General features: G+C 40.6%; 1 protein-coding gene and 1 non-coding gene across 3 annotated transcripts; one reads left to right on the top strand and one right to left on the bottom strand.

The window, feature by feature from the left end:
• Positions 1-12,761: 12,761 nt before the first annotated feature.
• TRNAD-GUC (transfer RNA aspartic acid (anticodon GUC)) lies at positions 12,762-12,833 on the top strand. Its single transcript has one exon. It is a non-coding gene; the product is annotated as a tRNA-Asp (tRNA).
• A 502-nt stretch (positions 12,834-13,335) lies between these two features.
• On the bottom strand, positions 13,336-15,969 carry LOC127243187 (reticulon-like protein B3). 2 transcript variants are annotated; one of them, XM_051263078.1, is made up of 5 exons: positions 15,628-15,969; positions 14,694-14,874; positions 14,460-14,601; positions 13,843-13,912; positions 13,336-13,721 (listed from the first exon to the last, which is right to left on the bottom strand). In XM_051263078.1, the coding sequence occupies exons 1-5, from the start codon at positions 15,848-15,850 to the stop codon at positions 13,543-13,545; spliced, it is 795 nt and encodes a 264-aa protein (XP_051119035.1). In that variant the 5' UTR covers positions 15,851-15,969; the 3' UTR covers positions 13,336-13,542. The 2 variants fall into 2 exon arrangements, with proteins under 2 accessions (XP_051119035.1, XP_051119036.1); XM_051263079.1 differs by having other exon boundaries at positions 13,549-13,721; positions 13,851-13,912.
• Between the last annotated feature and the right edge of the window lie 8,726 nt (positions 15,970-24,695).

Below are 24,695 nucleotides of genomic sequence, written 5' to 3'. Positions count from 1 at the left end.
TCATTATACATATATATATATATATATATATATATGTACAATGCCCTCCAACGGTGGCAACTTTTACAGGCCAACAAATAACAATTACACGCACGGTACTTCCCAGTTCCCAGTTCCCCATTCAATGTGGCACTCACTCACTCCCTCACACTTACGAATAATATTCATATTGACCACTCCGTCTACTCGCTAATGTCAATGTCGATGGCAATCAACAACTCTCTCTCTATCTCTCCCACTCTCTCACACACTCTCTCTCTATATATATAAAGAAGAAAGAAGTAAAGAAAGAATTAATTCAACTTTAATATTGCAACTCCAAATGATCATTCGACTTAGGAGGCTGTTCATGACCGATGATTGAATTGAACCTCTTTCTAGACTTTGTCATCAAACGTATACTAAGGAGAGAGTCGGTATGTATGTTGGTATGTACGTTCATATATAGTTGGTGGGATTTGAAGCCCGATTATATCCTAAAATCTAGGGATATGATTTGGATATTATATTTTAGATATGATTTGGATATTATTGTCAAAGGCTTAGGCTATATCCATGTATTCACTTTAACATGCGCCTGCGTATTTTATAGTAAAATTCTTGGCTTGGCAGCACCCCAAGACGTAGATCATCGTGATCGAATTGGGTTACCAAATTCTTGTGTTCTTTTGTCTTTGTTATCTCATCTTGATTTTCTGAAAATTTTCGTAACAAGTGGTATCAGAGCCTGGTTTGTTGGTAAGGTGGATTGGGAGGCATCGAATATTGATTGTTGTTGTGGGAATCCCTTGTGACTTGCAGAAGTACCTTGTGTCGAAAGTCTCATGGCAGTGTTGGGTCGGTCCCGGCTGGTAGGTCAGGCAGCGGGTCCCTTTGTGATAGGCGGTGCAAAGGTAGGCAAAGAAGGATAAGGGTTTCGGCAAACGCAGTGGATGAGATATCCGATGTGCTCTCATATCAAGTGAACCTTGGTTTGTTTGTGGGAGTCAAGATGGGTGATCGTCATGTTGTCAAGGTATTCGATGGTATGAACTTCGGTTTCTCAAATATGCAGATAGAAGATTACATGTATGGTAAAGATCTAGTTGCGATATTGAAGGAGAAATCCGAAGACATGGATGAATCCGAATACAAGAAGATCGACAGGAAGACGATGAGTACGGTTCGACTAACCCTTTGGGAGAATTTCTCGACTGGATTTAGATTTGAGACAAAAGGAAAGGGTGAAGATCAAGAATGGTCAAAGTTGAAGCCGAAGAATAAGGACAAGGAAGATGCAAGTTAGGTGGTATATTGGAACTGCAAGGGGCACTTGAAACGACAGTGCAGGGCACCGAAGAAGGATCAGGGTTCAGCAAACGCAACAGAGGAGATATTCGATGCGCTGATCTGAGCGTCATCAGTCCAATGGAGTCATGGATTTTGGTCTCAGGAGCGTCATTCCACTCATGCAGTGATTCGGGAATCATGGAATCCTATACCACAGGTAATTTTGGTGTTGTCTATCTTGTAGATGATGAGACACCGAAAATTGTAGGTAAAGGAATGATTTGAATCAGAAGACCGAATGGTGGGGAGTGGAGATTGGATGAGGTATGTTAAAGTGGAAGATGAAATCACTTCAAGTGGGAGATTGTTGGGATATGAAGCCTGATTATATCAGACAACGGCTTTTGGGTTATGGAATAAACTGTGTGAGAAGTACCAAAACAACTCTCTCACGAACAAGCTATATCAGAAGCAACGTCTTTACACCCTCCGGATGTTCGAAAGTACTCAGGTAAAGGATCATCTTGATACCTTTAACCGTATCATTCTTGATCTTCAAGGAGTTGAGGTTAAAGTAGATGATGAAGATCAAGCCCTAATTTTATTGTGTTCACTACCTGGTTCATATAAGAATTTTGTAGATACTATGCTATATGGTAGAACTACAATTTCTGTTAATGATGTGAAAGACGCCCTTATGTCCAAAGAATTGAAAAGAAAGATTTCTCTGGAAGAGGGTTCTGGTTCAGGTCTGTTTGCAGGTAGGGGAAGACCACAGGAGAGGGGTAACGGGAATGGGAGGTCGCGTTCAAAATCAAAATCCTCTAGCAAAGTTAAGTGTTATCTTTGCAAGGAGAAAGGGCACGTTAAAAGGGATTGTCCACAGAAGAAGGGAAATACAAAGGTTGATTCTAGTAACAGTGGCAGCAGTGCTGCTGTGGTACAAGACAGTTCTGATGATGGGGACTTTGGTGAAGTTCTGACAGCTTGTAGTGCTAGTACTGCTAATTCCTGGATTATGGATACCGGTGCTTCTAACCATATGACGTTCTCTCGTGATCTACTCACTTCTTTTAAGGAGTGGAATGGAACGGTGAAGTTAGGTGATGATAGAGTTCTAGCCATAAAGGGGAGCGGGATAGTACAGATAAAATTGCATGATGGTACTGTCAGAAAATTTGATTGTTGGTATGTTCCTGAACTCAGAAAGAATTTGATTTCTCTTGGCACCTTAGCCAAGAATGGTGTAAAATATCATGGTGAAGGTGAGTGGGTGAAAGTCCGGAAAGGTGCTCTGGTAATGATGAAGGGAAAACTGCAACATGGAATTTATTTTCTTCAGGGCAGTTCAGTGATGGGAACGGCGGCGGTATCCCAATCCTTGGATAAACATGATGACATGACAAATTTGTGGCACCGTCAATTAGGTCACATGAGTGAGCTAGGGTTGTCTGTGTTGAGCAAGCAGGATTTATTTGGTGGGGATGTGATAGGTAAAATTCAATTCTGTGAGGCTTGTGTAAAAGGGAAGCAACGCAGGGTGAGGTTTAGTACCGGTCATCACACTTCAAAAGAAATTCTGGAGTATGTTCATTCAGATCTATGGGGTCCTTCTCTGGTGAAATCGCAGGGCGGGTGTTCTTACTTTGTCACTTTCATAGATGATTATTCGAGAAAAGTCTGGTTGTACTTTCTGAAGACTAAAGATGAGGTGTTTGGGAAGTTCAAGGAGTGGAAGACCATGGTTGAAAAACGGATGGGTAAACAGGTCAAGACTCTAAGAACTGATAATGGGTTGGAGTTCTGCAACGCTCCATTTGATGATTTCTGCAAGAAAGAAGGTATAGTGAGGCACCGCACTGTACGACACACACCACAACAAAATGGAGTTACAGAGCGAATGAACCAAACCCTCATGGCACGTGATAGGTGTATGCGCATATTTGCTGGCTTATCTAAGCAATTCTGGGCTGAAGCAGTAAATACTGCTAGCTATCTGGTTAATAGATCTCCATCAACTGCAATTGACTTAAAGATTCCTCAAGAGGTATGGTCCGGTAAACCCTCTGATTACTTTAATCTAAGAATATTTGGATGCCCTGCATACGCTCATGTGAATGATGGTAAGCTGGAGCCGAGGGCGGTAAAGTGCATATTTCTAGGGTATGCAACAGGAGTAAAAGGTTATCGACTGTGGTGTACAGAAGGTAAAAATCCAAAAAATTTCTTATTAGTAGAGATGTAACATTTGATGAATCTACAATACTTGATCAGAGTAGAGATTGTGAAAGTATTGCAGGTATAAAAGATTGTGGTGCTAACCAGAGGGTGGAGTTTGAGACTCCTGACAGAGTTGTGTTAGAGGAAGATCAGCAAGATAATACTATTGAACAATCCGATCAACCAGATCAGTCAAAACCTCAAGGGAAATCGGTTGAGGGGAAAGTTGATGACGCTGGTATTGGGGTTGAAGATTCCATAGCAGCAAGAAAGGAAAAGAGAAATATTCAGAAACCAGCTAGGTTTGCAGGATGTGTCAATATATGTGACATGAATTCTGTGGCTTATGCACTGGCGGTTGGTGATGATCTTGGCTTTGATAAGCCAAAGACATATAAAGAAGCTGTGACGAGTAAAGATGCAGAAACCTGGATTATGACAATGAATAAAGAGATGCAGTCTCTTGAAAAGAACAAGACTTGGGATCTTGTTGCACTACCAAAAGGGGTGAAGCCAGTGGGATGCAAGTGGGTTTTTAAAAGAAATGAAGGAATTCCTGGTGTTGAACCTGCTAGGTTCAAGGCAAGGCTGGTGGCAAAAGGGTTTTCACAGAAGGAAGGAAGCGATTACCATGAAGTCTTTTCTCATGTGGTGAAACACAAAACCATTCGGGTTCTGTTTGCAATGGTGGGTGCTTTTGATCTGGAGTTGGAGCAGCTTGATGTAAAAATAACATTTCTTCATGGTAATCTAGAAGAACAGATTTACATGTCTCAACCGGAGAGGTTCTACGGTTCTAAACGGGACCAGGTATGCTTGTTAAAGAAATCTCTGTATGGCTTGAAGCAGTCTTCGAGGCAATGGTACAAGAGATTTGACTCATTCATGGTGTCTAATGGTTATACTCGTAATCAGTTTGATAACTGTGTTTATTTGATGAAAATTTCTACTGATTTCTTTGTGTATCTGCTGTTGTATGTGGATGATATGTTAATTACAGCTAAAAACATGGCTGTAATTAATGACTTGAAGGTTCTACTAAAGGGTGAGTTTGAGATGAAGGATTTGGGTGCGGCAAAGAAAATACTTGGTATGGAGATCTGGCGTGATAGAGAAGCAAGACGACTATGGGTTTCTCAAGAAAAGTATATTGAGAAAGTTTTACAATCATTCTCTGTTGATCAGTCCAAACCGGTAAGTACCCCTTTGGCGGCACACTTTAAACTTGATCGAAGCACTATACCGGCTACAGATGAAGAGGTTAGTCACATGAAGACGGTTCCTATTCAAGTGCAGTTGGAAGCCTTATGTATGCGATGGTATGTACGAGATCGGATCTCGCTTATGCGGTTAGTGTGGTGAGCAGGTTTATGGCTAATCCGGGTAAAGCTCACTGGGGAGCTGTAAAGTGGATATTGCGATATTTGAAAGGAGCGTCTGATATTTGTCTGGTATATGATGATAAAGGCCATGGTGATGGTCTTGTTGGCTATGCAGACTCTGATTACGGGGGTGACTTGGTGAAACGAAGATCATTGACTTGTTTTATCTTCATTCTGTTTGGATGTACAGTCAGTTGGAAGTCTACTTTACAACCTACGGTTGCACTGTCGACGACTGAGGCGGAATACATGTCAATGACTGAAGGTATTAAGGAGGGTATCTGGTTACATGGTCTGGTGCAGAGTTTGGGTCTGAAGGTGGAGAAACCGGTGTTATTCTGTGATAGTCAAAGTGCTTTGAGTTTGGCTAAAAACCCAGTGGATCATGAGAGAACCAAACATATTGATGTAAGGTTGAATTTTATCCGTGATGTTCTGGAAGAAGACAAGTTTTCTATTCAGAAAATAGCTACAGAACACAATCCAGCTGATATGTTGACAAAGGCGCTACCGATGGAGAAGTTTGAGCACTGCTTGAACTTGGTGAATATTCGCAGGAGGTAAAGCCCTCTCGGGGCACCTGGCAGGAAGGAGACGACTGAGAGATACTGATGAACCTTTGGCGGTTGGAGAAACTCCAAGTCAAGGTGGAGATTGTTGAAACGTGGCTTGAATTTAGCGGTCTACCCGACCCTAAACCAAAGCGAAAGGAAAGTTGAAGCCGAAGAATAAGGACAAGGAAGATGCAAGTCAGGTGGTATATTGTAACTGCAAGGGGCACTTGAAACGACAGTGTAGGGCACCAGAGAAAGATCAGGGTTCAGCAAACGCAACTGAGGAGATATCCGATGCGCTGATCTGAGCGTCAGCAGTCGAATGGAGTTATGGATTTTGGTCTCAGGAGCGTCATTCCACTCATGCAGTGATTCGGGAATCATGGAATCCTATACCACGGGTAATTTTGGTGTTGTCTATCTTGCAGATGATGAGACACTGAAAATTGTAAGTAAATGAATGATTCGAATCAGAACACCGAATGGTGGGGAGTAGAGATTGGATGAGGTATGTTAAAGTGGAAGATGAAATCAGTCTTCAAGTGGGAGATTGTTGGGATATGAAGCCTGATTATATCCTGAAATCTAGGGATATGATTTGGATATTATATTTTAGATATGATTTGGATATTATTGTCAAAGACTTAAACTATAAATATCCATGTATTCTCACTTTAACATGCGCCTGCGTATTTTATAGTAAAATTCTTGGCTTGGCAGCGCCCCCAGACGTAGATCATCGTGATCGAACTGGGTTACCAAATTCTTGTGTTCTTTTGTCTTTGCGTATTTTCTGGAAATTTTCGTAACAATAGTTATATATATTTATTTGGAGGTGGGATGAAGGGAACTCAATCATTCATTAATTTCTTCGTCATATCATTGTCAAAATCATTTTATACACTTCCATTAAAATAAAATACTATTGCTTCTTAATTTACTATAAAATTGATAATGATCCATTTAGATTGAGAGAAAGAAAGTATATATTTTTGGCAAAATAACAAAAAAAAAACTTTTATAATTTTCCAAATTTGCTAAAAATTTCAAATGGTTTGAAAAATTCATAAAATCTGATTTCTAAAATATTGCAAAAACATCTCATTTTTGTTAAGACTAATATATTACTCCCTCCGTCCAGTCAGAAAGTATACATATTTCTATTTTGGGACGTTCAATTACAAAGTAACCATTTCATTAAATATCCAATTGTTTCCACAAATACCCCTACTTTACATCACATCATTACTTTTATACCAAAAAAGTAAGGGCAAAAATATCATTTTACTACTTTTACATACCCACTATAATTAAAATACTATTATTCATTAATCTTCGCATCAAAAGTAATTGTATACTTTTAGCTTGGACGGAGAGAGTATTACGTGAAGTTACAAAAATATCATTTTTTGGAAAAAAAAAACCAAAAGCGCTATGCCTTATAATTTCTTAATTTATTGGTAGGATCAAAACAACATAATTACTGAACTGAACAAACATCACCCCGACCCTAGTCGAAGCAATGGGAACAAAAGCACCAAATAGTCAAAGAAAAACATCTTGGTAGGTGGGTGGCCATGACAACAGGCAGGCACATAGATTAAAGATATGTTGCTTTTCTTATTATCTTCAATTCAATTAAATTGATAGAAAGGGGTGGACAAACACTTTGCTTTGTCACCCATGGTGGACAAACCACAAGAAAAAGTAAAATACAAATTCCACCAACCAATTGAGGTTGGGAGTCGGGAGAATCAAGAACCATAAACAAACTCTCCCACTCCGTCTCTCTCACAACAACAACAGCATCAACAATAACAAGGGGTGGGTGAATCAATCAACAAGCATGACGTTACAGTCGCCAAAAAAAATGTCACCCAAAAATATAAGGAGAAGAGAAGACTGATAAAGATCTTCATTGATTTCTTGAACAACGACCCCCCCTCCCCCCTTCAATTCTCTACAATTCCTTACTTTCATTTTATTCATCAAAATTTTCTGCATTGTCATCGCCCATTCTCCCAATTTTTCGTCCCCAAACGAAGCTGCTAGCAACGTAGAGAAAAAGGAAAAAGAATAACCAAAATGTAAGAAAAGAATGAGGTAAAAGGAGCAAAAATTATTTTTTATCCAATTCAATATCATAATTATCAATTTTGGTTCTATTAAAAAAATATTATCAATTTTGATCTCACTCAAATAAAAATTTATCAATTTTAGTTCCAAAATGGTTGACGGGGACTGAATACGGCCGTGTTGGATGACTCAGAAGGTGATTTGGCGTCTCAGGCAGCCAACACGTCCGTATTGGTCTCACTACGGCCGTGTTGATTACCCTATACTTCTGGCTGTGTTGCTGCCCATGTTCTGAACACAGCCCAGGTTCTCAATACAACCATGTTTTAGGCCATGTTTACGACCATGATTTCAGTATAATCATATTGTAAGTCATATTTATTATTATTTTCACTTTTTGGTTAAAATTATTTGATATATATTTATAATTTAACAAAAATATTTTTTATAATTACTTTATAATATAAAAAATAATCAATTTTTAATATTTTAAAATATATAAAAATAATACTCTCTCCGTCCCAGATATCATGTCCACGTTGCTATCCGTCCCACATACCATGTCACTTTCCTTTTTTGAAAAATGATTACACACTTTAATCTCATTTTTAATTTTTAATTTTTTTTAAATTTTAATTAAACTAATTAGTTATCTTAATCTTAATTTATAATTATTTATATTATAGGATAATTATTTTCACTAATACATTCTTAATTATCTACTAATTACACTCCTCCTAAAATACTGTGTCTACTGTGTAGCAGACACGATATTTGGGACGGAGGGAGTAATATATTAATTTTAACCAAAAAATGAAAATAATAATATATATGACTTACAATATGATTATATTGAAAACATGGTCGTGAACATGACCTAGAACATGACTGCGTTGAGAACATGGGCAGGAACAACACCGCCGTCTTCAGAAGTGCAGGGTAATCAACACGGCCATGTTGGTTGCCTGGGACGCCTAGTCATCTACTGAGTCATCCAACATGGTTCAGTTCCAATCAACCATTTTGGAACTAAAATTGATAAATTTTTATTTGAGTGGACCAAAATTGATAATATTTTTTTGAATGAGACGAAAATTAATAATTATTATATTGAATGAGATTAAAAATAATTTTTACTTAGAAAAAAATGAAAGTGGAGGCACGAAGAGTATAATAAAAAAAGAAAAAGAAAGAAAAGGAAAAATGAAAGAAAGATGAAGTAGAAGCATAAAGGAAAGAAAATAGAGGCGGAGGCGTGGAGAGTATAGAGAAAAAAAAAGAAAAGAAAAGAGAACATGGAAGAAAGATGAGGAAGTCGAAGCATAAGAGAATTAAAATAGAGGAGGCGTGGAACAACACCAACTAAGGTTAGGGAGGCATAACTGCCAACTGGATATGTGTGTGTACAATAATTTAGGAACAATAAGTAGATTTTATGGAATTTTTATAAAAAATTTTCAAAAAATTCGAAAAATTAGAGAGGTTTTTTTTTGGTATTTTGCCTATATCTTATTATCTTATACAAAATCAAAATAATTTAAAATAAAATATTAATTTTTATATCGTATAATTTATTATACTTCATAAAAAAAATACTTCAAATTATGATAGTTAGAAATAGCATACAATTAATATTCATATTATCTACCATATTTGTTTAATTTTGATCGAATTCCATCTAATTTGTGTGTATATTATTTATTTATAATATGCAAGACATACATATCAAAATTGAAGAAATTATAAAAAGATTGAAGAAATAATCGGCCTTGAACTATCTAGTTAGTCATGACTAGTCTACCTTTACGATAGGAAAATTAATAAAAGGCCGAAAAATTCAATTGTTACAAAAAAGAAGGGCAAAAAAAAAAAATCAAAATTTATGATAATTACAGTGTATATATATATAGATTAATGATCTCGATATTATTTGAACTTTTGAAGAACTCTTAGAGCATCTCTTACCGTCACATCTCCTGTTACTTTTATCATTACTTTTTCAATTTTTATTATAATAACCAGTTATTTTTCTTGTTACGTTTAAGAAGAGATACAATTATTCACAATTTATTACCTTTCTCAAGAACTGATTACATTCAACATAAATAAAAGATATAATTAAATATTATTCAAAAAAATTTTAAAATTTTAAAATTAACATAAATTATCTAATATATATCAATTTATTCAAATAATTTCAATTTTAAAATAATAAATTATATGTTTCAATATATTAAAATTTATATAGATTAAAATTTTAAAATTTAATATAAAATTATATAAAAATATTATTAGACAATAAAAAATATATATAAATAAATAAACAATATATATTATGCAATACAAATATATTGAAATAAATAAATTAGTGTGGATCCTATAAAATAGTAAAGATAATGTCTTGAAGGTGATTTTTATAACGTGTGATAAATAAAGTAATTTAAATGTTGAGTTGGATATGACGTGAATGAGAGAGATAAAAGAGATAACGAAGTAGAGGTATTAGTAACAGATGCTCTTATAGAATGTAGAATATTTTTTTTGTAAAAAAGTTGAGATCAAAGACTTTAAAAAAACAAGATTTTACTTGGGTTTTAAGATTGAATACATGGATAATATAATATTAATCCATCAAACCATTTATATGTAAAAGATATTAAAGATATTTTATATAAATAAAACACATTCAATTTTCATTGAGTACTTTGAGCCTAACAAAAATTCATCTAGACCAAAATGAGAAGATAAAAAGAGAAAATGATACTGAAATATCATATCTCAGTCCAACATGTGTATTCATATAATGAACAAATTGCAAAAAGACAAACATTTAATTTATTGTAAATTTATTGAACAAATTTAGTTCATCTGCTACAAAACAACATTGTACTGTGGTTAAACATGTTTTGCACTATTTTCAAGAGACAAGTGATATTGATTTATTTTATCTGAATAATTTTTGACGCAAACTACTAAACTATGCCGATGATGGATATTTATCTGACCCGCATAAAGAAAAATTCCAAATCGATTATATATTTATATATGGTGATATTGTGATCTTCTTGAGATCCACAAAATAGACAATAAGTGTCAGATTACCAAATCATACGGACGTATCTGACTATTCATGAAGTCAATCGAAAATATATTTGATTGAGATCAATAACCTATCATTTAAAAAACAGAATTTTGGTTTCATGTTTTAAAATAAAAATTTCTCAACAATCATATATGAAGATGATAACCAAGCGATATTAGGGATTTTTATGATGGATTGGACCTTGACATATAAAAAATGGTAAGATATTGAATTTAAAAAAATGATGTTGTAGACTTTAAATATTGTACCATAATTACTTTTATACTCTTTAAACGGGTAACTTTTCAAGTTAAACGCAAAAACTTTAAGTAATGAAATTAAATCAGCAAAATACTGAAATGAGTCTGGTTAAATCAAAAAAATAATAAAGTGACTTGACTAGAGGGCATTGGCACAACTCAAGCGTTGCTATCGTAGTTGGTCGATATCTAAATGATTTGACGATTGAGAGATCGATATTTAGATAAATTCTTAACAGCCTCATGATCTCGTTGATCATCGGTGGACTGCTAGCTCGGATATAAGCAAAAAGAGCATCATTTGCCACAGTTGGGTGCATCATTGGTCTTTTATACTTAATCAATTTCTGAGTCGGACCGTTGCTTAATAAACTAAAAATACCAATAATATAAAAAAAATATATATTGGATTATACCAAGCGAAATAGATCAACAAAGTATGCCATAAATCATATATTGCGATAATTTTCACATAAAAATTCAACAATTATACATTTTTATCAAGCATAAATATACTATTATTTGGAATTATCAGAAGACAATGCAGTTTGTATTGCTTAATTAAATAGTGAATATATCAAATGAGATAGAACAACCTATATCTTACTAAAATTCTCCTTACTCGTGACTTTTAAAAGAATGATGAAGTTGATCTGCAACAAATTTGATTATATAAAATTTCTCAAATTTATTTGTTAAGGTTCAACGGATAACATTCAAAAATTTATTAAAGAAATTAGAATACATCAACTTTAAAGATTTTAAGTAAAATCGAAATTAAATAAGCAAATTAATACAATAATACTATATAATTTTTTTTCATTGTGATTTTTTTTTTTATAATCTTTTTTCTATTTTATTTTTAACTGGATACCTTTTTTTTAAAAAAAAAGAAAAAAAAGAAGAGTGTGTTGGACCTTACCTATTAATTATATAGAAGCAATGTATCAACAATTAAAAATATAGTAGTAAAATTAATTATAGTATAAATAATTAATTACAAATTAAATCTAAAACTAAAAATTTAATTAATTTAAATAAAATTTTTAAAAAATTATAAATTATAAAATTTAAAATATAACTTTTTCAAAAAAAAAATATATATATAAAATGCAAAACAAACGTAAATAAAATAGTAATATAATATATGGAATAAAAAGAGTAATACTCCATATTATATACACCCGCCACTCACACACACATGTACATGTAATATAATATTAATAGATACATATGCATGTAATACTTCTTTCATCAAAAGTATTTTTTTATCATTTTCGTCCGTCTCACCAAAGTATCTATTTTTAGTAAAATTAATCATACACAAATATCAAAAGACCCTTAAATTTTAGCTAAATAACAAACATAACATTACATATACAATTGCTTTTTAGATAAATTGATAAAACAAAAATATTAAATTTCTTACACACTCCTACTAATTCACAAAATAATACTCCCTCCGTCCCAATACAATAGTTTTGTTTACTATTTTTGTTCATCCCAAAACAATAGTCTTATTTCCATAAATAATCATATCACTATAAAACTACCTTTGCTCTTTCATTATTATTATACAATTGCCACTACTTTTTATACTAATACACTTACAAGGACAAAAAAATCTTTTACCCGTACTTTTTACCCAGTATCAATATAATATCAATATTCCCTAAATTATGTGTCAAACACAACCCATACTATATAGTATATAGTTTTAGAACGGAGGAAATATATTTTTTAATTTATTACAAAATTTCAAATGGCCTCTCACAAGACATGCTAGTAATTTAACCAACTTAAGCAAATTCATGTTCCTATTTGCCTTTTCTTTTCTTATTTATAATAATAAAATTATGATGTGCTGGATATTTTAAAATTAACTATGATAACTATGTTTGAAAATATAAATATGAAAGTCGTTGTAGTATAGTGGTGAGTATCCCCGCCTGTCACGCGGGAGACCCGGGTTCGATCCCCGGCAACGGCGAATGCATTTTGGTTTCTTTCTTCAATACAGTCATGTCTAGGGCTACGCTGCATTTTCTATATAAATATATTGGGCAAGAAGAAGGCGGCGTGAAGAAGGCGGCGTGGTGGTGCTGTGCGTTTGGAAGGAGAAGGGTTTTTAAAGTTTGATTTACTAATTATTATAAATATATTGATATAAATAAAATTTTAAATACTTTTAAAATTGATTTTTATTCAAATTATATATTTGATTAGGTGTGTTTCTTTGGATTTAATCTGAAAAATTTTAGTTTATATTTAATACTAAAATAATATTTGATAAAATATTTTGTTAAAAAAAAAATTTAAAATAAAAAATTCAAATAATAAAATTTAAAAAATTCATATCAATTAATATTACTTATAAATTTATTGTTTAGATTTATTTTTTTTTAATATGAATTTTATACTCATAAATTATTAATATATTTTCAATTTATATTAATAATTTATATTTGACCTATAGACTTAGACCCTTTAGGTTAAGTCCCGCCACAACCATCCACAAGTGAACTCTGCACCTCATATTTCTGTTGCTGTAGGGTACATAACATTGTCAATCATTCATTGCTCACAATCTCCATGGCCAGACAGACCATGATGAATCCAAATTCAAACGATCCATCTACATCTACTAGCCTGCAGTAGGGAAATGCAGCAGCAAATCCTGTATTAGGGTGTAACCTTGTTTAGTCTCCTCTTTTGTCTTGTTTTGTATCTTTTGAAGCTCCTCTCCTTCCCCTGGGGATCTTGCTCAACACTTTAGCATCAAATTCCGCATATTGTTCCATTGCCTTCTCAACAAAACAGTCCACTTGGTACTCGTACTTGTCATAAGCTAGAGGCAATGCTAAAGCCAGTAGGGTAGCTGCTTTTCAGAAAATAACAGAAACTCGTGGGTAAGTGATATATATAACAAAATTATTGAAAAAATAACATAAAAGAGATGCCGTATGCAAACAAAACACCATCTCCCAAGTTGACATTACTTGCATACATAAGCGTCACAAAGTCACACCAACTTCCCACTATGGAGATAACCCACAAACCCGCGATCAGCTGCAGATATAGGAGGCCAAATTAAAATTATTATAGTGTTTCGAGTATTGATACAGAGTTAAATGCAACTGTGGGAGACGATCATGTTGAAACAACTAACTCAAGCCAAATGTAGTAGATAATATTTGATACTAGGGGTAATATTCCACTAATTAATCCAAACAAACTTCAGGCGCCAGTCCATAGGACAAGAGAGAATGGCAATAAGGAACTGAAACAATTGCAATTTCCTGTGTTTAGTCCAATGGTATTATAATCATATTTTCTGAATCATTCAGAGACACATTAAGAAATTTGCAAAACCTTACTTTCATTGTGGTTGTGATTGTGCATTGTGTTTGGGATTCCCGACTGCAAACTATAAGCCTACTCAGAAATATCAAGAGGGATAGCCATTGGAATCAATTGATTTCGTTTTCTTGATATGGGGATTCATGTTAAGGCATTACAAAAGAGCAACAGCAAGTCAGCAGCACATCAGTCAAAACCATCCCTCCCTTCATCAAGACATATCTCACTTTAACTTGATGCAAATAAAACTGCATACCGAGAAAAGCTTCTTCGCATCCCTTCCTGAAACAATATCCCTCAAAACTGAAAATGCATGATTTATTTGAATCCTCACAGCAGAGGCAACCTTCAATACAGGATCTTCTGGAATGTGAACATTGGGAATCCGTGGACCAGATCTATCAAGCAACAAAAACGGTGGAGAACAACTATTTGATTAAAAAAATAGAATAACTGAAACGAATTCAAACAAGACCATAGAGCAGCTCACTTTTTAATGAAGCTATTGGCATGTGACCACAGAAACACAATTGCCAGTCCAAGGATTAAACCATGACAGATGACGGTGAACATGTGACATTCAAGGATATCTAGTAAAAACCAGATAGCTGTAGCCACAACTAGCACTCCTCCTGACAGCTTCTTGTCCCTCCACAACAACACATCAGCAGCTGATCATTCAGAACAGTGCAAAATATAACAAATATATACCCAATACAGGTGCCTGTGCTTTTCTTGCTTGAAAGATCCGATCATTAGTTCCTAACCCTTTTCCACTTTCAATGTTCAAGCAGCCAGAAATATTTTCCACAAATTCCTCAAGTATTAACTAAAATATAGTACATTGACACATATTGAATCCAACCCTTATCATCATGCAACCAAATGTTCAATGTTAAATCTACAGTAGTAGTGGTCTGATGCATGTGTTCCATGTGGATAGTAAGTACCAGAGATACACGCATAGAAATATACAGATAAAATGAAAAGAACAATTAACATAATTCGTATCTTTCAGATAAAAAATACAAAATATCACCGGCAGAATAATCGATAGATTTAACTACTAAAAAGCGTAATAATTTTCTCGGTTTGCATAATGAACAGCACACGTCCTAGGAGATATTAAACAGCGGGAAAAGGACAGCGTTTTCTTGACACATTCTCTAGACCAACATCATTTACCGAGCAGAGGCAAATTAAAATGAAATTTTAGTTCCTTCTGAAAGTCGATAGAAAATTCCTACTCTCAAGCACAGAAAATAACCATACAAAGGACTGACCATTTCATCAAGGATCACAAATAAATCTCACACGAATGTATAATCGAAAGTTGTTGGTTACGTAATTGCAAAACAGAAGTTTGAAATATAATAAGAATAACAATCAACAACGTATAATAAGAGATGTCTTGTTCGACATACGTTTTCCACCTCCGAGGACGCCATGAAGAGGCTTCTCCCTGCCGAAGAGACTGTAGACTTTGGCCTTAATGGAATACTTCCTCTCACAGTCGGAATCGGACGAAGAAGGGGAATCATCGGCATGAATTTTGTCGGCAATCTTTTGAAGCAAAGGTTCGCCTTTTTTCTCCTCCTCCTCCTTCTGCTCCACGTCCCTCTCCCGCTCCTTGTGATGATCCGCCATTGCAAACAGAGAATTGAAGCTAAAGACTGATTTTGTTATGGGTTGGGGAGAGTGGAACGAGGACAGACAGGACACTCACACTGAGTGGGTGAAAGATTGAAACGGAAACCACACTGGCCGAGTTCATTTTTTTTTAATATTGTAGTGTATATAAATGCGACACTTTTTTTATTTTAAAAATTTTAAATTTATACATAATTTATTATAATAAATAATTTTATTTATTTATAATTTTATAAATTTCATTTTAACAAATAATAAATACTACTTTATTATTATTTTTATTTATCATTGTTATTTTAAAATTAATTTTGAAAATTATTCAATTTCCTAAACCCTAAACTATCTGTCAAATTTTTAGCCACCGAAAACCCTAACCCTCACTTCACCACAGTTGTTCCATCGCTTAAACATTTTCTCATATCAATCCGTTGATCTAGTTTTTTATAGGCCACCTCACTACCACCATCGTTTTCATCAGCTCAAAAAAACCTCCAACTTGCTTACTCGCACCACGGTATCGCCGCAGAAGAAGCTGGAAATACCCCCATCAAAATCCGTCAAAAACTGCATCATCGAAAAACTACATCTCTGGCGGTTTCTCTTTCGATTAAGAGGACACTTCTTTCGATATTTATACATTTGTTGATCAAAAGTATCCTTTGACAGGATGCAGGTGGTCTCTCGACTTTCCATTTCAGGTAGCAGGCTTCACCCTCTTACTTGTTTTTTGTTATTCTCAGTGTTGATATTATTGAGACTTGATAGACCTAGTACTGCTTGGTTGGTGTTGATGCCTTAGGCATATTGCCTTTGGCCTTTGATACTTACATTACATTGGTTTGTCTGGTCTGTTTTGTTTGACTTGAACTGTATAGCCTGTATTAGCAGAACTACGTATGGCTTGATCCCGTTTGGGTACGTAGGCAACCCACTTTGGGTGCAGCCATTATTATTTAGTTTTTACCAAAAAACCCTAAACCCTAAACCATCCACCGATTTCCCAGCCACTGGAAACACTAACCCTGACATCACTATTATTGTTCCACCGCTTCAACATTTTTCGATCAACACCGCCATTAATCTATCCGTTGATCAAGCCATTTTCCGGTCACCGCACTCCGCCATCATTTTCATCAGCCCCAAAAACCCCAACTTGCTTACTAGCACCGCGTTATCGCTGCAGAAGGAGCTGGAAGTACCCCCCGATCAAAATCAGTCAAAAACTATATCGCCAGAAAATAGCCCCTCTGGCAGTTTCTCTTTCGATTGAGCGGACATTTATCCTGACAGATATCCCTTCGTCGATCAAAAGTCTCATTCGAGCGGATGCAGATGGTCTCCCGACTTTCCATTTCATGTAGCAAACTACAACCTTTTGTTTTTTGTGACACTTAATGTTGATATTACTTAGACTTGATAGACTAAGTATTGTGTGGTTCGTGTTGATAGCTTAGGCATGTTGCCTTTGGCCTTTGATACTTAGACTACCTTGGTTTGTCTGGTCTTTTTTTTTTAGTTTGATTGTATAGCATGTATCAACAAAACTATGTATGACTTGATCCCGTTTGGGTACGTAGGCAGCTCACTTTGTGTGCAGCCATTGCTATACAGTTTTTACCAAAAAAAACCCTAAACCGTAAACCATCTGCCGATTTTTCAGCCACCGGAAACCCTAACCCTCACTTCACCACAGTTGTTCCACTGCTTAAACATTTTTCGATCAACACCGCCATCAATCAATCCGTTGATACAACCATTTTTCGGCCACCGCATTACCACCATCATTTTCATCACCCCAAAAAACCCCCCAACTTGCTTACTTGCACCACAGTATCTCCGCAGAAGGAGCTGGAAATACCCCCGATCAAACTCCGTTAAAAATTGCATCGTAAAAAAACTGCATCTCTGGCGGTTTCTCTTTCGATTAAGAGGACACTTCTTCCGACATATATCCCTTTGTTGATCAAAAGTCTCCTTCGACATGATGCATATGGTCTCTCGACTTTCCATTTCAGGTAGCAGGCTTCACCATCTTACTTGTTTTTTGTGATACTCAATGTTGATATTATTGAGACTTGATAGGCCTAGTACTGCTTGGTTGGTGTTGATGCCTTAGGCATATTGCCTTTGGCCTTTGATACTTAGTGGTTTAGGGTTTAGGGTTTAGGGTTTTTTTTTTTTTTTTGGCTGGGCTCCAAGAGCTGCCTACGTACCCAAACGGGATCAAGCCATACGTAGTTCTGCAAAGTTCGGTACAAGTGCTGGAAAGTAAAATAGAATTATAAAGTAAAGCTAACGGAAGCGAAAGCACGGGAGGCCCGCCGCGTCAGCATGGATGAGGCCACGAGTCCTCGCAGGGATGTCCGCCGGCTCAAGGATCCGCATGTGAGGAAGGGCAACGGAGGTGTTCGCCAAGTTGTCCGCCACTTTATTGCCCTCGCGGAAAATATGAGAGATCCTCCACTCGATGCTGCGAAGCTGTAGGCGCAGGTGGTGGAGACAAGGCTAGAGAGTCCAGTGTCCCGTCGAGGAGGAGATGAGAGAGATACTGCTGGCCGAGTCCGTCTCGATCCAGAGAGGGAGGAGGCCGCGTGCAACCGCCAGGTCCACTCCAGATCGAATCGCTTGCAGTTCGGCCAAAGTGTTCGTCGTATTCAAAAGGGGAACTTGGAATGCCACAAGTGGGGCGCCGGTGGCATCCCGAATGACGCCCGCGGCTCCAGCGGCGCCTGGATTCCGGAGCGATGCCCCATCAGTATTGAGTTTAAACCAGCCTGGAGACGGGGCTTCCCAACGCACCATGACCGGCGGCCGAAGAACCGGAGGCGGGAGGCGAAGGCCGAGAGTAGAGGCTAAGTGCACCTCCCCAGGCCAGTGCTGACGCTGAAGGAGGCCAGCACGGCCCAACACCTGCAAGTCAGAGAGAATACGCCAAATAATCCGGTCAGATGAAATCTGGATACCTCGGTGTTTGGCGTCATTCCGTGCCGTCCAGAGAAACCAGAAGGCTAGAAGTGGGATATAAGTGCGGATACTCCGGCCATGAGGGGTTTAGGGTTTAGGGTTTAGGGTTTAGGGTTTAGGGTTTAGGGTTTAGGGTTTAGGGTTTAGGGTTTAGGGTTTAGGGTTTAGGGTTTAGGGTTTAGGGTTTAGGGTTTAGGGTTTAGGGTTTTTTTTTTTTTTTTTTTTTTTTTTGGCTGGGCTCAAAGAGCTGCCTACGTACCCCAACGGGATCAAGCCATACGTAGTTCTGCAAAGTTCGGTACAAGTGCTGTAAATGTAAATAAAGATTGTAAGCAACTAAAAGCTAACGGAAGCGAAAGCACGGGAGGCCCGCCGCGTCAGCATGGATGAGGCCACGGGTCCTCGCTGGGATGTCCGCCGGCTCAAGGATCCGTATATGAGGAAGGGCAACAGAGGTGTTCGCCAAGTTGTCCGCCACTTTATTGCCCTCGCGGAAAATATGGGAGATCCTCCACTCGATGCTGCGAAGCTGTAGGCGCAGGTGGTGGAGACAAGGCTGGAGAGTCCAGTGTCCCGTCGAGGAGGAGATGAGAGAGATACTGCTGGCCGAGTCCGTCTCGATCCAGAGAGGGAGGAGGCCGCGGGCAACCGCCAGGTCCACTCCATATCGAATCGCCTGCAGTTCGGCCAAAGTGTTCGTCGTATTCAAAAGGGGAACTTGGAATGCCACAATTGGGGCGCCGGTGGCATCCCGAATGACGCCCGCGGCTCCAGCAGCGCCTGGATTCCCGAGCGATGCCCCATCAGTGTTGAGTTTGAACCAGCCTGGAGACGGGGCTTCCCAGCGTACCATGACCGGCGGCCGAAGAACCGGAGGTGGGAGGCGAAGACCGAGACGAGAGGCAAGGTGCACCTCCCCAGGCCAGTGCTGACGCTGAAGAAGGCCAGCACGGCCTAAGACCTGCAAATGACAGTGAATACGCCAAATAATCCGGTCAGATGAAATCTGGATACCTCGGTGTTTGGCGTCATTCCTTGCCGTCCAAAGAAACCAGAAGGCCAGGAGCGGTATATAAGTACGGATACTCCGCGCATGTGGGGAGGACAGACGCCAAGCGGAAACCATCAGGTGGGGCGCATGTGTCCGCGGGATTTGGATATGAAACAGATCAACAAGATGGCGCCACACGCGCTGGGCAACCGCCGACGAGAAGAATAAGTGCTCGATCGTCTCAGACTCCCGACAGCACTGGCAGCAAGAGACAATAGGGAGGCCCATCTTCCGTAAGGCCTCATCGACGGGTATCCGACGGCGAAATAAACGCCATAGGAAAACCGACATTGTAGGAGTAAGAAGCGGCGACCACAAGCTGCAAGAGAGCCAGCTCCGTGCTCCAGCAGTTCGGCTCATCTCCCATGCTGAGGATGTAGAGAAAGCACCTGTAGTCGAGGCCTTCCAGATCGGCTGATCCGCAATCTGGAGATCAGAAGGGATCGCCGAGACCTGCTGAACAAGGGTTTCAGGGAGATAAGCTCGGAGGCGCGGCAATTCCCACGTCCCGTTAACCCACATCTCTTTCACCCGTATCGGCGGAGGGCGGTCCTGGCGGTCAGCGCAGAGCGGACGATCTCCACACCAATTGTCATACCAGAAGAAGCAGTCCCCACGTCCCAAATTCCAAGTGATCTGAGTCTGTGCCTCGTCTCGAACCTGGCAGAGGCGCTTCCAAACCGGGCTGTCGTAGCTCCTGCAGGGTGCAAATCCTGGAAATGAATTCCGAAAATATTTCTGTTGAAGCGCGCGAGCCCAAAGGGAGGAGCCATCTCTGAGTCGCCACCACAGTTTAAACGAGAAGGCCCGAACCGTATCGGCCAGACGTCGAATGCCAAGTCCACCTTCTTCCTGTGGCCGTGCAATATCCGCCCAGGAGATCCAATGGCGGCGTCGGTGCCCGTGATAAGAACCCCAGAAAAAACGAGCAAAAAGTTGCTCCACAGAGTGAAGTACCGCCTGGGGGGGGCAAAGTACCTGCAGCAGATATAGGGGGAGCGAGAACAAAGTGCTCCTGATTAACTGTAATCGACCCCCGTGAGATAGAACCGAGCGATCCCAGCGCTGCAGATAACGACGGAGTTTTCCAAGGAGTTCCTCATAAAGAATATTGCGCCGATTGCCCACAAAGAGGGGCGCGCCAAGATATGTAAGAGGGAGTTCAGCTGCGCCAAAACCAGTCACCGATTGGAGCTGTCGTTGAACATTCTCCGGGCACTGGCGGCTGAAAACAAGCTGGCTTTTCTGACAGTTCACCTTCTGGCCAGTAATCCGTGCGTAAGTCGTCAGAAAGTCGGTCAGAAGGCTGATGCGATTGCCACAGGTATTAGCGAATATGAGGACATCATCCGCATAAGCAAGGTGCGTCAGCCGGAACCGACCACGACACCGATAGTACAGATCCGGAAAACGGCTGTAGAGGCGCTCCAAGCCGCGTGATAAGAGATCTGCAGCCAAGACAAAAAGGGTCGGGGACAAGGGGTCTCCCTGCCTAAGGCCTCGCGAGGAGGGGAAGAAGCCACCCAGGTCCCCATTCACAAGGATCGAGTACCACGCATGCTCAACACAGTTCATAATCAAAGTGGTGAAGTGAGCCGGGAAACCGAACCTGGAAAGGGCGTGCCGTAAGAACCGCCATGACACCCGATCGTACGCCTTGTTAAGGTCCAATTTCAGCAATAAATTGTGCGAGCCTCCTCTCAGATTAAGATCATGGACCATCTCCGACGCTAACAGGATATTGTCCGCAATCGCGCGGCCTTTGACAAAGCCGCTCTGATGCGGCGATAGAAGCTGCGGCAGTAGAGGGCTAAGGCGCGTGGTGAGTAGCTTTGTGAAGATCTTACTGCTGACATTACAGAGGCTGATAGGTCGATAATCAGCCCATGCAAGTGGCCCCTCCTTCTTGGGGATAAGTACAAGAGTCGTCGCTGTATAAAACTTCAGGAGGGTGGCTCCCGAAAAGAAATCCAGTACAGCATCAAAAACATCCTCCCGGATGATCTCCCAACATTTCTGGTAGAAGGCGGCAGAGAAGCCATCGGGACCAGCCGCACTATCTTGATCAATCGAGAAGACCACAGCACGAATCTCCGCAAGTGTAGGCGGTTCAAGCAACCGAGTGCACTCGGCTGGCGGAACCTGGGGCGGTGGGTCTGCTAAGGCATCCATTTCCGATGTGTCGGCATCATCAGGCTGTCCCAACATCCCAGAGAAGTAGGTAATGGCTGATTGCTTAATATCTGAGTGATCAGTGAGGGTACGAGCACCGTCAGCCATCGAGAAGATTGTCGCCCGCCGGCGTCGTTCCTTCACCATGGAATGGAACATACGGGAGTTCCGTTCTCCCTCGACCGCCCACCGACAGGCTGCTTTCTGTTTCCAGTAAGCCTCCTCTAGTGCAATCGCATGCGTCAAAGCCGCAGCGCTACGCTGACGGCGGAGGAGGTTGGCGTCAGAGGGATCCCGATCGAACTCCGCTTCACACTCCTCTGCGTCTTTTTCTGCTGCTGCCAATACCTGAAAAACATTCCCAAATACCTGTTTGTTCCACCACTTCAGAGCCTGTTTGAGTCGTCCAAGTTTCAGTCGCAGGTTGAGGAGACCGGTGGTGCCCGTCGGGACAACCCAACTCTGGCGGACGTGGTCCTGAAAAGTGTGGTGTCTGGTCCACATGTTCTGAAACCGGAATGCAGAGGCAAGGCGGTGTCTTTCATGCGAGAATCGGACCAAGAGCGGGGCGTGGTCCGAATGCATCCGCGGGAGGTGTCTGACACGAGTCGTCTCAGCGAAATCCTCCCAGGCAGTGTTGTAGAGAATGCGGTCCAGGCGCTCCCAAACTCGTCGATTTGTCCATGTATGGGGGGAGCCTTCAAAACCGGCATCAATAAGATTCGCATCAAGGATAGCCGCTGAGAAATCCTGAATAGATCGCAACTTAGGGCGACCTGGGCCCTTCCGTTCAGATATGTCGGCGATGGCATTAAAGTCGCCACCAATAAGCCAAGGAGACCCCAATGACGAGGCCGCGGTGTCCTGTAGGAAAGACCAGAGGGCACGACGCTGGGTGACAGAACATCGCGCATAGATCCCAGATAGGAAAAAGGGCCGGCGGTGCTGCGGAGACGAAACCTGCACATGAAGACACTGATCGATCTCCGAAATAGGCTCCAGTTTATAGGAGTCATCAGCAAGAATCCAGATAGAATTGACCGCGTTGGTAAGCATCTGGGAGAAGCCAAAACGCCGGCAAAAGAAAGCAACATCCGCAAAAACCATAGGCTCCAGAAGAATAAGAATGCGGATACGGTGCTGCTTGCAGAGCCAATGTACCTCTCGTTGAGCTCGGGGGTTGCCAACTCCGCGCACATTCCAAACCAAGAGGGAGGTGTCCGTCATCGGGAACTGGCAGAAGGGCGACGAGAGGAACTTACTTGCTGACGAGAGATGCTGCGGGTAATCGGTCTAGAGAAGGTCGGCGGCAGAGCCTGTGGCCGGTCATCCGAAACTGTCTCCAAAGATCCGCTGAGAGACGGAGGATCAGCAGCCTGGTTCAAAACGCACACCCCCCTGCTCGGATGCGACTCCGTCGACAGAGCGACAACAGGGAGCGGTTCCGATGAAGTCCGCAGGAGGGGTGGGTTCGGACCAGATTCAGGGAAGAGCTCTGTCCCTGTAATTGCAGCAGCAGGTAGATCACCAGAGTGAAAATCAGTGGTACCTCTCGGGGAAAGAGATAGTGAATCGAGGAGGGGCGGTTGGCCATCCTTAATAAGAGGCGAGTCACCATCCGAGTCCTCGGCGAAAGTGGCTTGTAGTGCAGAGTCCTCCTCCCGCTGGGAGTCCGAGGAAGGAGAACCAGTAGCCGATAGGCATGTGTCCACTGAAAGATCACGTCGATCGCGGACAGGGGATGCAGGAGGTTCAGTGAGCAGCACTGCCTTCCCCTTATCCAGGCCATGACCAGAGGGGAGTCCCCAAATTGCCAAAGATTGAGCAGGAGGAAGCGACACAGGCTCCGGAGGCACCTGCATATCATCAGCAAGCAGTGGCAAAGGCGACGAGGGTACCTGAGTGGCCAATATGGGCTGCGGAAGGAGACCAAGGGCTGAGGCAGTGGCAGGAGTCGCCGGAGTGGGACTCAGCCGACTGTCATCCAGAGGGGAGGCAGGACTGTCAATCGGAGGCTCAGCTGTAGTCTGACCGGCCAGAGGGCGGGCCGGAGAGGTTTCCGAAGGCGTCAGAAAGTCCCCAAAGGTAACTCGAACACCAGAGGTAAGCAGCATCGCAGAGGCATCCCCCCGTGAGTGGGCAAAGGTCACCCGAGGAGGAGCATGGGGGCGATGAGCCTCCGCAGAGCCGCTGAGATGCGCCGGTGTGAGCTGCAGTGACTTCTCGGCCGTCTGTGATGGGGTTGGGGCCACCTGTGTCTCCCCAAAGGTCACCCGCACACCAGAGCGAAGACGTCTGGCGCCATTCAACTCCGGGATGTCATCAGAAGGTCGCCGGGTAGAAGGCTGGGGGTCCCGTCGGAGGAACTGAGAAGGAGCCTGCAAGGAGCCAGAATCATTAGTAATACCAGTAGAAGGCGTACCCCGATTTCGATTGCGGCGCCGACGACGGCGGCGAGCAGTGGGTGGCCGGGATTCCATGATATCCCCAGAGGCAGGGGCTGCAGAGATCTCAGAAGGGCCATGCACCGAGTCATGGCGACCAGAAGGCGCAGCAGGAGGAACCTGCGCAGCTGATACGGTTGCTGGTACCGGCTGCGAAGAAGGTCTGCGTAAACAAGCCTCCGCTTTGTGCCCAAGATGGCGGCAGAGTGAG

The sequence above is a fragment of the Andrographis paniculata genome, unplaced genomic scaffold (assembly GCF_009805555.1).
Source record: "Andrographis paniculata isolate CXL003 unplaced genomic scaffold, ASM980555v1 Contig95END, whole genome shotgun sequence".
Taxonomy (NCBI): domain Eukaryota; kingdom Viridiplantae; phylum Streptophyta; class Magnoliopsida; order Lamiales; family Acanthaceae; genus Andrographis; species Andrographis paniculata.
Note: the sequence above shows the minus strand (reverse complement) of the source record. Positions and strands in the feature narration are given on the sequence as shown.